Genomic DNA, 15839 nt, shown 5'->3' with positions numbered 1-15839 from the left:
CGTCCTCATTCCTTTGCCAGAAAAACGGCGTCGGAGCATGGAGCTGATTCCACTGACAGCAAGGATGGTCATGACACACCTGGTGAATCATTTGGGACATCATCCTTTAAACGGAGGCCCTGCCCTCCTCCATAGCCTAGTGAGCGAAAATCATGACAACCCTTACGTGGAGTCGTCCGAGCTGTCCTCCGAGGTCTTCAAAAGCCCCAATCTTCAGCTGTTTGTTTTCAATGATACCACACTGGTGTCCTACCTGCAGATCCCCGCAGAGACCCCCACTGTCGGTCAACCCCCCAGTCCGTCCTCACAGGTGCGCATCATTGTCCGTGACATTTCAGGTAAATATTCGTGGGATGGCACAATCCTGTTCTCAACGAACCAGGAAGACTGCGAGGATATCAGCGTTTTTAAGTCATTCGAACACACGCTTGCGCCCACCACCACCGCCGCTGCGGCACACAGCAAATATCTGCCCGGTTCTCCAACAACAGGATCGTCCAAGTATCATTTCTCTGTCTCCGATTCCATCCCTGACTCCTGCGACGTGGAGGAAGTCGATTATCTTCACAAACTTTTGGAGGATCTCGGTCTGAGCAGCCCAGAATGCCTCCCCAAATCGCAACTCAAGCTAAATCAGCCGGCCCCCTCACCCTTGGGCATGAACCTTGAGCAGGAAAGTGCCATCCTCAGTGCCATTCTTCGTCAGACTCAGCAGGAGGAGGAGCAGGTGAAAAGGTGGGATGCTGATGTGAGCTTTCGGGCCTCCTCCCAGAGGGAACCGTCCCACCGGGAACCCAAGGCACCTTTTTATTACTGTCGACGACTGCTGAATGACCTTGGCATGAACTCCTGGGAGCGAAGGTATGCTATCATACATTCAGACTGTCACAATTACTCTCTTGAGCCTTACATGAACATATGAAGTACAATTAAGGTTGTAACTTGTTTAAGTACTTAACAGCCTTCACTTCTCCAACTTAATAACATTTAACTGAAACATTAGGCCGCCGATATCGCATTTGCATTCATCACATCTTCCTGCAAGTAATTCAGCTGTTGGCTTGTGACTCTTAAGAGAGCAGTTTTAAAAGCACCAGAGTGCTTTAATCTTTCCTCCATCGGGTAAATGCGCCCAGCTGTTTACACAAAGGTCTACCTTGCACTGGCGCATCTTTATAGTGCCACCCGCAAATTAAAAACTTGCACCTCTTAATAGCGATGGCGTAACATGAACACAGCTTGTGGGGGATTGCAGTTTGCACCTGTGGCCTCTTACATTAATCCTAAAAAGAGGGAGTTTGCAATCTCCTCCACCCCTGCCCCCCAAAACACTTTTTGTCCTGTTTGATAAAACAGCTGTTATGACTTTGACTTGTCAGTATTACAGGGTTAATATGATTTATAAAATAGTCAGCTTTCTCTGGCCCTGTCTTGCGCCTCCAATTTGATAAACAAGAAACCACCTCGCAAAAATAAAAACTTTACACCGATGACATTTATTGTTCTCATAACACTTTGTGATGAAAGAGGCGCTTTTCGAAGTTAACAAGGTTAACAGGGCAGCGCGGAGTTGAGGCATGTGCCCACAAGTGCGTGACACATGAATGAGCCCTCATATGTCACACCTTTGTCTTTGGGTGGTTGTTTTTCCTTGGGCAAGGTGGTTTCTTCTATACCAAATTAGACTCAAAAGGGCCAGAATCTGCAGATGTTTTGTTTTTAAATAGATCTTATTTATCATATGTTACAGTCAAGTCACAATGACGTTTTTGAGCAAATTTCCAAAACTGTTGGAGGAGGGCCGGGGAAGAGTCGAGTGTTGCTAACTCCCCCTTAAAAAGCAAATCATTATTTTGAACACACAACATCCATTTCAACACTGTTCAATGTTTGTGAGAATTGGGCAAGTGATTATTTGAACTGTTTTTGGCCAACTAGGAAAAGTTTCCATTTGCTGAAGAAGAACTCCAAACTCTTACGAGAACTAAAGAATTTGGATTCTCGACAATGGTAACATTTTATTTTATTTTTTTACACCATTATTTTCTCATTTGTACCAGCTCCTGCCATTAGCTTTGAATAGTCAAGTAAACTCGTAATTTGGTTTCGTTGCATAAGTAGCTTGAGAATTTTGTCCTCATTGTCATTTTAATTGTGTATAATAGTTGTATTTTGTTACTCTTGTCATGATAACTATTTTATTTGTTTTTCTTGAGTCGGGAGACGCACAAGATTGCTGTGTTCTACATTGGCGAGGGCCAAGAAGACAAGTGCTCCATCCTGTCAAACAGTGCCGGCAGCCAGGCTTATGAAGACTTTGTTTCCGGGCTTGGATGGGAGGTGCGTCTTAAAAGTCTTAACACTCGCTACAGATGCATTCACATTTGTATCAAAGATGCACCTCCTGATATTGGACCTCTGCGGTGACGGATCGTGTTGAATACAAAATATATGTGCCTCAGGTGGATCTGGCCACACACTGCGGTTTTATGGGCGGCCTCCAGAGGAATGGCAGCACAGGACTAACAGCTCCCTACTATGCTACCTCCACTGTAGAAGCCATCTTCCATGTCTCTACGCGTATGCCGTCTGATTCTGATGACTGCCTCACCAAAAAGGTGCCTCTCACGTCTGTAGTGATGCCTGTCAATCGGATCTGCGTGTTCACATCTGGGAATACGATATGTCATGTTATATGACTTTTGGCACAATACTGTGCACGTCAGATGCAGTGAAATGGTTACACTGTCCCACTTGCCCAGATTAGGTTTACATATACAAACCCAATTCCAATGTAGTGGGGATGTTGTATCCAACATAAATAAAAACTGAGAACAATGATTTGGAAATCATGTTCAACCTGATTCGAGTACCCGCACTCTTTTACTATGAAGCCACCGGCAGAGTGTGATCTGGCTTTGTCTTGCTGAAATAAGCAGGGACGTCCGTGAAAAAGATATCGCTTGGACGACAGCATATGTTTCTCCAAAACATGTATGTACCTTTCAGCGCGAATGGTGCCTTCACAGATGTGTACATTACCCAGGCCATTGGCACTAACAGAGCCCCATCACAGATGCTGGCTTTTTTGTTGAAGAATAACGAGACACCGGACACCAGTGTTCGTTCTGCGCCGCTGTATTCAAAACTGCCGGCCGTACAAACAAGCGCACGCACTTCCCCCGTGCTGCTGGAGCAAACCATTCTGAAAGAGAGCGGGTTTCACTCCCCCTAACACAGTCAGGCTATGTTGATTGTGTTGGTCCTTCTTGCACGGAAGTCTCTCTACGGTTTTGTGTAGACCTCATTTCGGATGACTACACTTGGTTCGATGACAACACTGGAGACATTTTATTTTTGCTAGGTCCCTACCACTGCAGCACACTGTCACTGTCAGACGAACACAGAGAAGCTCCACCCGCTCTATTTATATGGATACAGAACACTGTAACCTTCCACACAAAATAGTTCCAAACAAGTAACAATCGCGTCAGTGGCATACATTGTTTCCCTGTATGATACAGAGAGAGAGAAGAACAGGTAACTTTGGTCTTGTCAGTGGAGCAATCTGGCAACTTTTTAAAAGTAAACTTTCCATTCATAAACTCTTTAAGTATCCGTTTTCGGTGTCTCGCGCTGCCGTGGCTGGCAAAACAGACATGGGCCTGGACTTCTGCAGCGCGCTTGTTGTTTTGTTTCTGATGTATTTATAGAGCAACGTAACATCCGCTTGTGACGTGTGCCGCGTTAATCTCGCGAGAAAAAATGTAATCCCGTTAAAATTCATTTAAATTAATGCCAATAAAAACGCGCTAAACTGACAGCTCTAATATATATATATATATATATATGTATATATATATATATATATATATATATATATATCCCCCTTCAGTTCAGTGTTAAGCTGTGATCAGGAGGTGTGACTCCAAAGTGTGACCATTGATTAGTGACCCTGGCAAGCAGACATGACAAGGAGAGAGTAGCGGGCCCACGAGTGAACAGGGTAGCATTTGTCGCTGTGGTAATGACTACGATTCTGCTATTCCCTGATCCCCCACTCTGTGTGCTGTGACCAGGGCCTGGATTCACCCATTATCTCTCCCTGCGAGAGCAGGCGCCGGACGGATGCCGGCAGGATCCTTTTATCCAATTCCTGCTGCCTCCACAGGAGCGATCAATTGGGTTCTGCCGTAGGATTCGAGACTGTAGTACACAAGGAACAGTTAGCGCAAAGAAATGAGCCGCAAAGGCCCCTGCCCATGCTGCCAATCTTCTCATACGATGCCATGCTGAGAAGGGAAATTAATCAGGCCTCCCCCATAGCCAATGCCACTCCAGTCCTCCACAGACCCTGTTTCACCAATAACCACCTCAAAATTCCACACCCATACTGAAACTGTGCTGATGGACTGCAAAAAATAATTTCATAAAAATATTGACTATCTAGTTTAGGGCAAAAAGGGGAAATTCCAGTGCATTTTGCTGCCGCTCTAAATCCATTTCACGATCCGAAATGCTATAATTGCATATGCTCATCTTTCCCAAATCTCAACACCATCCACAGGCTATATAGACAATGGTTGGCTTGATGCACACTCAAATGCTTCCGAAAGGTCTGAAGGAGGGGCAGTGGGAAGTGAAGACGGAAAGAAGAATTGGAATGAGAAATGTGCTTCATCGCTGTCTGGGAGGGATGTTTACCATGTCAATTTAAAAATATCACTTTTAGTCCAGCAGAACCCACTTTATTGCTCGTGGCCAAAGAGCCATACTTCGGGTTGTTCTGTGGGTAGAAAAGGATGCGGGAGGTCAAAGCAAACGGCTTACAGAAAAGGGGGGGATGGCGAATTGGGATAACAAACTCCTCAATCCAATTGTGTGTTGTTGCGCAGTGCAGGCTGCAGCAGTAGCAGCTGGCCTCGGTAATATGGTTAGAGAAGCAACTTGCAGAGTTGGGATCAGACCGTGTGTGTGTGTGTGTGTGTGTGTGTGTGTGTGTGTGTGTGTGTGTGTGTGTGTGTACGTGCGTGTGCGCATGCGCGTGCGTGCGTGCGTTAAGGTTTATGTGTGAATCTCCCCAAGGCACCACAGTTTAAATGGGCCACCAAAGGTTGTTTTTTTTAATTAATTATTATTATTTTTCTTTTTTTTATATGAGTAGCCACGAGTCGTCTGAGGTCCTCTCGCCTGCTTTATCCATCGTGTTGAGGCCCACCAACCAGGTGGGAGGTCAAAGACAACTAATTGGATAGCAGCCTTTGACTTTACATTTCTTTAAAAAGAGAGAGAGAGAGAGAGAGAGAAAAGAATAAATAAGTTACACATTTGGACGTGATTAACAAAGAAGCAAGTAGCCGACTGTTTGCAGCGTAAGCATCCTCATTAAACTTGCGATGCAGCTCATCCAAATGCTAATTATCTTAACCCAAATTAACATCCCAGTGTTGATTGTAAGCAACAAATGCATATTCAACATTTCCGTGAAATTGTCCCAGTGACTGACTTGGTTTCTACCTGCGGGTCCTTGGATCGGCCGCCTGAATTGGTGAACAGTAATCAGCATGCCGTGCGTTTGTTTAAGATGACAGAATTACCATAATTAAGGGCTTATAATAGAATGCACTAATTGCATTTTTTGGTGGCAAGGGCATGTTTTCTAATGGCTCATTAAGCCCACGGTACATTGGCAGATGTTTTCAACTGAACAGAGTCTTAATTTTCAGTGTCTATGATATCCCATAAACGGAGGAGTTAGTGGACGACCAGCTAATATGTGCGCTACACTTGTCCGACAATATAATGTAGCTGTGTTGATTCAACTTTGGATGAAGCTGTTTACCTTATTCAAAGCAGTGTCAGTCAATTTCCTGTTCTTTAAGTGTGCACTCTTGTCCTGCCTGCTTTCATTTATTTTTGTGAATAGAGTGGAAATGGGAGGCAATTTAATGTCTGATGGGGAAGTTAATTGGATTTGAATTATTGGTTTTAAAATGCTCAATTTTGTGCATTTTTTCTTTTCAATTTGAATGCATGTTGAAAACACAATAAAAGGGTCAAATCTGAGTCCAGACCCCTGTTTAATATATTGTTTTCAAAGTTTGTAATTTAATGATACACGCTGTATTTGCTCTTGCACCTGCCACATTATTTATTTTCTGTAGTATAATAAAAATGCTTTCAAGAGGGAAAAAAAACATATACACTACACAGGCATATAAAATGTTTGAATGCAAGCTTATGTAGCATCAAATGAAAACACCGCGACTCTGTCATAAATGAACAATATGGGCTACCCTCACCACTATGTTTCTGTCCACTTTTGGGTTTCTCAGGATGGCCGAAAAAAAAATTGATTGGATAAACCCAACAGCTTTCCGTAATCCTCCAACATATTTCTTCTTATCATCATCGCTGTCAGAGGAAAATGACATACGGTCGCCAGACTCTTGATTAGTCTGATTGTGTGTGTTTGGCAGCTTCGTCACCTTGGAAATGACGAGGTGCACATCGTGTGGTCAGAGCACACCAGGGATTATCGGCGTGGCATCATTCCAACGGATTTTGGAGACGTGTTGATTGTCATTTACCCAATGGAGAACTACATGTATTTCATCCAAATCATGAAGAAACCACAGGTGAGAAACATTTTAACAACAATACACGCACTTGGAAGTAACCATTATGCAAGCGCCAAATACTTTACATGAGTACATTTTCAGTTTTGAGAGCGAAGAGGTGGTCAGTAAAGTTTGGGGTATGCTTGATACATTTAAATTCCGCATGGAAATGAGAAATGTGTAATCCGGCCGGCGCCAACTTCACAGCCTTTTAAATTCTGCACAGCTTGCCGCCGTCAATATTCTCCGAGACTATAGGAGGTAGTAAAGAGCATCTGCGGCATATGAACATTTCCTCACAATAAAAATATTACACTTTTTTTTTTTTTGGTTTTCTTTTGTTTTAACAAACTATCTACATTGACAAGTTCTAAACTGAAGCGACAAGATATTGCCTGATGGAACAGCAATAATGTTTTTGTATTACACTATGTAACACTTCGGATTTGTGTGATAGCATGAGAAAGATAAGTGGTCGAAAAACGCGGCTGTGATTCCACAAAATAGTTTGTCATGTATTCTCTGGTTGTACAAAACCTATTTGTTTAAAAAAGGAGACAACACCGTTTCCAAATCGTGTGAGATTGTTAACAGGAAAAGAGGCATCAAATACATCCAAATATGAGCAGGCATGCTTATCAAGCGGCACCCAAAACAAAGGCGCTGTCCGATGATGCTGGCTTTAGTCACACAGATTTGAACCTCAAGGTTCAATGTTTGTTGAAAACTTGTTGAAATGTCCCTATTGCACGTAGTGAACCCAAAACAAGGAAAGAATTAATCAGGCAAAAACTGGAACTGGCCAAGTCATTCTCCAAACTTAAACCATATAGAGAATGAATTTTACCTGTTAAGGGGAGACTGAAAGAGTAACCCTCCCAACGCCACAACAACAGACAAGTTGCAGTGAAAGCCAGGAAAAGCATCATCGAAGACTAAGATTCCTAATGAGATATTCAACTTTACCTTCTCCAGTACTTTTACTCACTTAAAAATGTGTTGTGTATTTATATTCCATGGCATGGAATGCAAATGCTAAGTTTTTTTTTTTTTTTTTTTTTTAACCTAAAGCAAAATACAGCACTTTTTGACTCACTGTTGCAATATTTTGGGAGGGGAGTGTGTCAAATTTTTATTTGGGGAGGGGGGTTTAAATAAAAAGAAATGACAGCCTCATTTCGTGAGATGTAACAAAGGCATGCATGTGCCTCTTAAACGTACTTTGGATGTTAAATTCTTTAAATACACTGAGGTCTACAGTATATTTAAAAGCAGTCAAAGAGAGCCATTTTCTCAACAAAGGACTACAAGAGAGGAGAGGCACTTTGCGCTTTTAAATTTTAAAAAACTGCCATTTTATGGGACCAACTCAGGTTTCACAGTAGTTTTGCGACAAATAAGTTAATCATCTCTAAATCCCTTTGTTATATAATCTGACTTGCTATTATGCTCCTTAAATTACCAAATTGAAGACAGCAGGACCTTTAGGAGGGACTTTGACATTCCCGTCAACTTCCAGGTCAATGACCATTGGGCCTCAGTGATTAAGGGCCCGCATGAGCAGACGCGTGTGCCCACACACTCGCACACAGCCACTAAAATGCTTATCGTCGCTTTGTATTTGTTGTTTCGCTCAATATGGGGGCATTGTTAAGTATCGATTGTCATTTTAATTTCTTTTGGCATACGTTGATTCTCAGTCAATGTGTTCGGCTGTCGTGCGTAGTTAGGTGACATCCAGTTAATTGTTGGTGCCTCTCTCCTTAAACAGATGGAAAAACGGTCAGAGTATGATTTTTTTTAATCAGCCTTATTTTTGGGTCTTATACTGTGTCAGGGAATTGATTAAATTCACTTCGGATCAGCATGTATGTTAAAATACGTCACGTTACAATTCCCCCCTCATTAATTTTCTCAGGTTCCCTTCTTTGGGCCTCTATTTAATGGTGCCATCATCAATGGGAAGCTGCTGCCAAGCTTAGTGCGGGCCACTTGCATCAATGCCAGCAGAGCTGTCAAATCCCGGCTGACTCTTTACCAGAGTTTGTATCCTTTTCTTCTTAGTGCTGAAGCTTTATTTGTCACCCTCACACACCTGGGATGGCTGCATCAGATTAACTACACATGTTTTTATCGTGATTTATCTGAATAATTATCAAAGCATGTCCAAGTATTTAGGCCCGTGTATGAATGGAGATTTGGGTGGCTTTTGATTTATACATAAAACCAAAGAGATTATATGTTCAATGACACAAGCGTCCCGTTTGAGTAAATTTCCTGAGACATGTGGCTTGCTTGTCACGCCAGCCAATGTACACAGCTGCGCGCCGACATGGATCTTTATTGGCTGGTTGATTTGCATACAGCTATTAAGCCGAGGCTGTTGCACAGCCTGGAGCAGCATGGGAGGTTGTATGGACCTGTTTGTCGTAGGAGCACAGATGATTCGTCATCATCTATTACTACCATTTTTATGGAGCACAAGGAGGGCCCGAATGAGAGCCACATCAACAAATGTTCCCCCTCGCGCACAGACAAGCTTGCTCTCATCCTTCCATCCACGCCGCCCTACAGTGTGCCGTTAAGAGCTTGACTCCAGCTGTAGTTGTCAGTTGGTTTAAAGGCAACGTAATCGCCATTGGAGACAAATTAGCATGTGAATGCCAGCAGCACCGGATTGGGAAGGGAGTTTGGAGGGGGTGGTGGGGTAAAAGGGTCGAGATGGCCCCTGGAGGGCGAAACCTGATCTCTCATAACACCCTGCTCCCTCTCGGACAGCATGTACAGCACTGCCTCACCAGAGCCCCGCTGCCCCTCTGGCGGTTGCTATAGAAACCTCCCCCAATGCAATGTCATTTGGGGTAAAAGCGTCGTAAAAATATCATGTTGTCTTGTCAATTTTTTCATTCAAGCTGAGATAGATTTCACACTGTCTCGTGTGTGAATTTACAGTTGAATGCGTAAGTATGTACAGTATACGCTGTTGCACATCCTCTGGTCCCCGCATTGTTTCGAGCAGGCCGTGTCTTTGTATTCCTGGGGGTGTCCTGAGTGACAGATGTCTGTTACCCGACGCCAAGAGAATTAGCCCTGTGTTTCTCTCGGCGTCAGGAGGAGGAGTCTACCGCAATCTGCCTGCCTCCGGAAGCCTCAGGGGAGTGCCGGAGCAGTACTGAGGCCTTTCCGGTCCGCAAAAGTCTTACCTGGCATTCCTTAGCAGAGAAGCAGACAGCACGACGTCATGATGTATAATGAGAGGGGATAAGCCTCTGGAGTTCTGGTGCCGATAAGCTGCCAGGCATGGCGCTGTCCAAGAGACGTGCTGAATGAGTGTGCCAGGCGCACTCAGCACACTGCCAGTTTCTGCTTGTCCTTCTGCTGTTTGTCTGAGGAGAAGGGAAGTCATGAATATTTGGGTTTGATGATGTCAATGTGTAGCATAGAACCAAGCCATAGGTATCAGGTGCGCTTTTTTCTTTTCTCATTTGCAGTTTCTGTTTCCCGGCTTTTTGCTCTTTCCTGTACCAGTGTGCATTTTTCTATCTTCTTTGGAAACGCAACTCTTTTATCTTTCCCGTTCGAACAATGGTCCAAGCCTTTTCCGGCAAAATCCTCATCCTTAGTTTACCCCAACACAATGCTTTAACACTCCACAGACTGCTCTCTGGCTGTGAGGCCACTCTCCAAGGTAATTAGTTGAATATTTCTTCAAAGAGAAGCTATATGACCCCCATGTGTCTTGATAAAAGGCCAGTATGACGCTGTGGCCCCCCTCTCTCGCACCGTATCAAGGCTGGAGAGGACTCCAACAGTCTGCGGTAACACTCCCAGGATCTCTCAGTCTAATAGGATTTGATATAGAAAATGACCACCGGCAACATTTTTCCGAAAATACAGACACAGATAAGCCATGTGAGGGTTTTCAATTGCAACTCACACACACACACACTGCACTCAATTTCTGCTCATATCTTCTGTCATCTATTTCCTTCTGTGGAATCTCAACTAGTTGTTGTATAGCGTCCATTGTTGAATGTCTGTTTTAATTCGCGTCAATGTTGTCCGTCAAGATGCAATCATTGAATTCATATAACAAGTCTCTCACTGACGACTCATAATGTATCATCTATTATTTAGGTGACTGATGGAAAATGCAGCTGGTCTGCCTTTTGGGTTTGTTTGTGTGTATTGTCTGTCTCGTCCATCCTTTTGCAGTTCTTTTTGAATGCCCATTACCGCAAGACGTTTGCTTTTATTAGACCACATTTCCATCATTTCAGCAGCAATTGAGTATAAGTGAATCACATTTAAAGGCTCTTTTAAGGAGTGGCATGCAAAAAAAAAAGAAGTCTGAAGTATTCGCTTGAAAGAGATGACACGTTTGATTGCGTCACCTTAACTCAGCGTTGCTGCCTTGTCTACTGCCACGTATTGTGTCACCCGTGTCATGAGAATAATGTCCTCATGCAGCAGCTCAAGATTCATTCCTCTCTTCGACAAGCACTCTCCATCTCTCAGTGTCTCAGTATTGCTAATGGTAAAAAAACGTTGATGTATGTTTGTGTTGGGGAGACGGCAAGTTTCTAATAGGTGAGACAGTACAGAGCTGACCTTGATTCAGAGACATCGCCTCGCTATTGGATAGAATCAATAGTTTTTGCTCAATGTCCCCCCCCCCCCCCCATCCTCTGATGTGACACACACCGGCGCAGAACCATCTCCAGGCACCGATCAATAGCCATAATCTGTTTCTGCCTTTCACCAGTCATGCGAGCCAGGCTCTTTGGTGTGTCTCCCTTGTTGTGTGGATGTGTGCGTGTGTGTGTATTTGTGAGATTATGAGCAGGTTGGGTCTTTTCACTGGAAACCAGAAAGCGTCCGAAGTCTGCCATGATCCCTCACCGGTCCCACTTGGACACATAATGTTCTGAAAAGATTTAAATTATAGCAATAAATGTGGATTGAAAATATGACCTCCCTCATGCACTCCTGAGTATGCTGTTAATGCCCCCCCCCTCTCCCGAAAGTCATTCTAATTAATACAATCAACTTCATTCACAATGACATATTCTCACACTCCTTCTGCGATCCCCTTTGTTCCATCCACTCCCTCTGTGTGGCATCTGTGACGCCGACGACGGGCTTTTTCTGTTGTTTACTGCCAAGATTCCTCACCTAGCGCAGATGAAAGTGGGTTGTATGCCTGATAGGGTGTCATGAATAGGATCTGTCATGTTAGTGTTGTCTCACATGAATTATTAAGCACCGTTGATCGGTCTAATTTGCCAGCTGTTGTGCCATAACTGTATGCAGTCTCATGGATAATACAAGGCAATTTATATCGCTGAGGAGTATGCAGTGCTCCAGTGGGCACAGTGAGGTGCCAAGTGCTAGTCCATTATATGCCGGGCCCACTCAGTGCTCTCATTTGATGTGTGTCTAAAAACTGAACTTCCTGTTTATTCAAAAGCAGGGCAGATGACCTATGATGTGTCAGAAATTGTCCCAGTCTAGACAGAAAACATTCCAATATTAAAACAGTCTTATGCAAATGATGGGATTAGTATGTTACACTCAGAGCTTCTTTCCTTTGGTTGGTCATAGTGGCTGCCCTTGGCGTTGATTGGGTGGTTGAAAGTTTATGCCGCATTTGGGGAGCTACTGAGAGAGGTGTGCGTGTTTGTGGGAGTGCGGGTGGGAGTTTTTTTTCCTTCACCCCCCGCCCCCCACTGAATGTTTTAACCTAATCCCATTATCAGTGTAGCGCACTGCCTCTCAGTTTTTCCCCCTCTTTATCCCTTCCCCCCTCTCGCCTTTCTCTCCAGCTGACCAGCTGTTCCTGCCGCGACTCATGACAATGTCCGATGTGTTCAGATCACTGAGTACCACCTGACCAACCCACCCCCTTCCTCAAACACTTGCTCAAATATGCAACGCAACCTTCCACAACCGACGCGATATCTAAGACTATTGCTGGAACCTTCATAGGCCAAGCAGGAAGGGGGTTTTGGTGCAAAATGGGAACGCTTTGGTCATGTAAAGAGATTGTGGGGGACGTTGTGGGGGGTGGGGGGCTGTCAAACCAAGAGCCCTGACTCAGGAGGCAACCCAGCTCGGATGGCATATGGCGTCTAGCGTCATACAACATGCAAAAGTATTCTCTCCCCACACCCCCTTGTATCCACTCCCTCCTCTGTCTGTCTCTCTCTCCCCTGCTGCTAATGCAGAATGACTCATAGCATTACTCATTTTTTTTCCCTAAACACCCCCCCCCCCCCCCCCACCTACTTGCACGCACACATACGTCCACCGCATAGGTCCTATACCCTGAGAGCCCCGGGGGCCAAGCCCAGCTCATCTTGAGGGTCATGCGCCCATCCCCTTTAAACATAGGTAAAGCAAGCATGGAGCCAGACCAACCGCAGGGACACACAGCCCTGTTTGTGTTACCGCACACACACAGCTGATGTCAAACTGTTGTGAACCTTGTTGGTTTTCTTGCTTAACATACTGTATATGGAAACCAAGCTTGGGCTGGCAATGCATTTACTTATTTTACAGTAAAAAAATGTGTATAACAAATGCAATCCCAAATATGATGCACTCTATATTTTTAAACTTGAAGCTCCTCCTTGTTGCACCTCCCCTCCTATGTCCGTCTGTTATCCATTCATGTCTGACATCTGTCCATTTGTCCGCTGTAAAGTGGCATGAGCATGTTGCCAGTTTTGTGTCGAATCCATTTCTCTGTGCCCCCACAAGATTAAACTCAGGGTGTCAGTCAGATTAAAGTTAACAATATATTTCATAAGAGATGTGCCACCATATTTCGCATGACTTGGTTGTCCGCTTTGTAAAACCAAGGGTGTTCCCAAAAAATGCTCTCTTTCACTGGCCATTACTGACATATTTCGTTTTGATTTCCCTAGTTTAGTCTAGTCGAGGATTTCCACCACCATTTCTTCTCTTGTGGATGTTTCAAGCCATCCAGAATGTTACTTAGAGATGTCTTAAGCGGTTCTATCCGCTTCAGTCTTATCTCTGATGCAAGCAAATGCTACATTTCATTGGTGGGACCCATGTGAAATTACCATCTAAATCTTCCAAAGTTAATTGTATGTTTATCTGACACGAAAAATCGATATGTAACATATTGTAAATCATGAGTACAGTAATGGGTAGTCACAAAGCGGGTGGGGGCGCAGTGCATAACAATTAAAAAGAAATGTTTCATTGTGTATACCACCATTGTTGTTGTAGCTCTCTATGGTCCAGAGACTGTTGTGTAGAGCGTTGCAGCACGTTGTACAGATTTGGTTCAAAATGATTTTTAGACTGCGTGACCATGTTAGCTACTAAGCCCTGCAATGATGTTTTGGTCAATGAGAACCATATCGTCTAACCAATCTTGTGCAATACTTGTAGATCGTGTTTCTCGTGCTAGGTAACAGAGAATGATATTTTGTAATGGGAATTTCCAATAAGATAACTGTATTGTGATTTCAGTTTATGCAAAGGAGAGCTATTTAGACTTACTGAGTGCCAAATTATTATATACTATACAACTACTGTGTACATTTACAAAATTTTTTCCGAAAGGGAGTGAACCTTTCAACTACCGTATTTTCCGCACTAAAAGGTGCACCTAAAAACCTTCCATTTTCTTAAAAACTCACAGCGCTCCTTAAAATCCGATGCGCCTTGTGTATGGTCATTACGGTAATATTTCAACCCCAAAATGGCTCCTTGCTCGAGACATGCTGACAATGCAGAGTTCAAACTTAAGGCGATCGGTTACACAGTTGAACACGGAAATAGAGCAGCGGCAAAAGAGTTCAACGTTAACGAGTCAATGTTATAACTTGCTGTTGGTTAAGTGAACTGTGTCGCTGCTTTATTAAATAGGTTTTACTGACATCTGATCGCTCTGTTGGCGTGTCCTTGAGCGTAGCTCCATCTATTGGATGTATTGTAGACTGCGTCTTATAATGCAATGCGCCCAATGTATGAAAAAAATTATAAAATAGGCCATTCATTGAAGGTGCACCTCATAATCCAGTACGCCTTTTAGTGTGGAAAATGCAGTATCCACTTTTTAAACGGGACACAACAAATTACAGAGTGTTGAATTTAGTTTCAATGATACTCCTTTTGAATTCATTTTAAATATTACCTACAATGATTAAATGGTCCTCTGAATAACCACTATGCTGATGATATGCCAAAATACAGGCATGTATTTGCTGACCCTATACTGTACTCGTGGTGTTATGCTACTCGGAGCGTGGATGCTACGACATGTCTGTCCAATTGAAGTGATTAGCAGCCATAACCCAGCTCACCATTCCATCTGTTCCCCTACCCCTGTTTAATTAATCAACTTTCTTTCTCCGCCCTGTAGCAGTCACTGCTACACTAAAGCAAACGCTGTTAACCCTCTCAGGTTATCCCCCCCCCCCTTCCACACACACACACACACTCTCCCACTCGCGCACAGTCACACACGCAATCAAAGTGAATGCGTTTTCATTGATTAGTTACGTTTTGTTTTCCTCTCTTTTGTCTCAGGTCCTCGAAGGGAGGGTTAATGGGCTATGCTGGCAAGCAGGAGCACTTGGAATTCAGGGATAAAAGCGAATCATCTTGTTGTAGTTTTTTGTGCATGTGATGGATTCAGAAGAGACAAGCCCTTGTGCCAGTGTATGGGTGCGTGTGTGCGTGTGTGTGTGCGTGTGCGTGTGTGTGTGCGTGCGTGCGTATGTCTGTGTGTGTCTGTGTGTGGGCACGTGTGATGTCCTGTGTGTTTATTTGGATGGGTATGAATGGCTTTGAGTTCGGGGTGTATTGCATTTCATTCCCGCTGGTCCTTTATTCCTCCTCAGAAGCAGGGAGTCTGGGAGACTTTTGAAACATTAGGCTCTGACGCTATTCCGCCACACTTCCAGCCATCTCACCAAACTCTTGTCTTGTCCCCATTTTTACCACCAAAGTACACCCTGGTGCCTATTATGTCCCTTTTCCCTTCGGTGTCTCTTGTTACAAGGTGGCGGACAGCCTTTTGTCCAGCGAAAGCTGCCCCCCTTTTGTTTGGGCTGCCTTTTTTATCCTTGTGCTAATCGCCATGGTCGTGTGCCTGAGTTGGACCCCATATTTCACACTCAGCTCCCCTTTGTTTGACGCACCGCCCATGATAAGAATCCCAATTCTAGGGCCTCTCTG

At 44.0% G+C, this 15839-nt stretch overlaps 1 protein-coding gene across 5 annotated transcripts in view; it reads left to right on the top strand.

The window, feature by feature from the left end:
* ralgapa2 (Ral GTPase activating protein catalytic subunit alpha 2) overlaps window positions 1–15839 on the top strand; it is an 89589-nt gene that overhangs the window by 52529 nt on the left and 21221 nt on the right. For all 5 annotated transcript variants that reach the window (XM_086126787.1, XM_086126790.1, XM_086126786.1 and 2 more), the window contains 6 exons: window positions 21–861; window positions 1939–2010; window positions 2217–2340; window positions 2463–2618; window positions 6480–6638; window positions 8539–8666. In XM_086126787.1, coding sequence (XP_085982913.1) covers window positions 21–861; window positions 1939–2010; window positions 2217–2340; window positions 2463–2618; window positions 6480–6638; window positions 8539–8666 — 1480 coding nt within the window. The remainder of the gene's footprint in view (window positions 1–20; window positions 862–1938; window positions 2011–2216; window positions 2341–2462; window positions 2619–6479; window positions 6639–8538; window positions 8667–15839) is intronic.

Source organism: Hippocampus guttulatus, chromosome 13 (genome assembly GCF_054856545.1).
Source record: "Hippocampus guttulatus isolate MCC_2025c chromosome 13, RoL_Hgut_1.0, whole genome shotgun sequence".
In the NCBI taxonomy this organism is placed as follows: domain Eukaryota; kingdom Metazoa; phylum Chordata; class Actinopteri; order Syngnathiformes; family Syngnathidae; genus Hippocampus; species Hippocampus guttulatus.
This window is presented reverse-complemented; position numbering and strand designations above follow the sequence as displayed.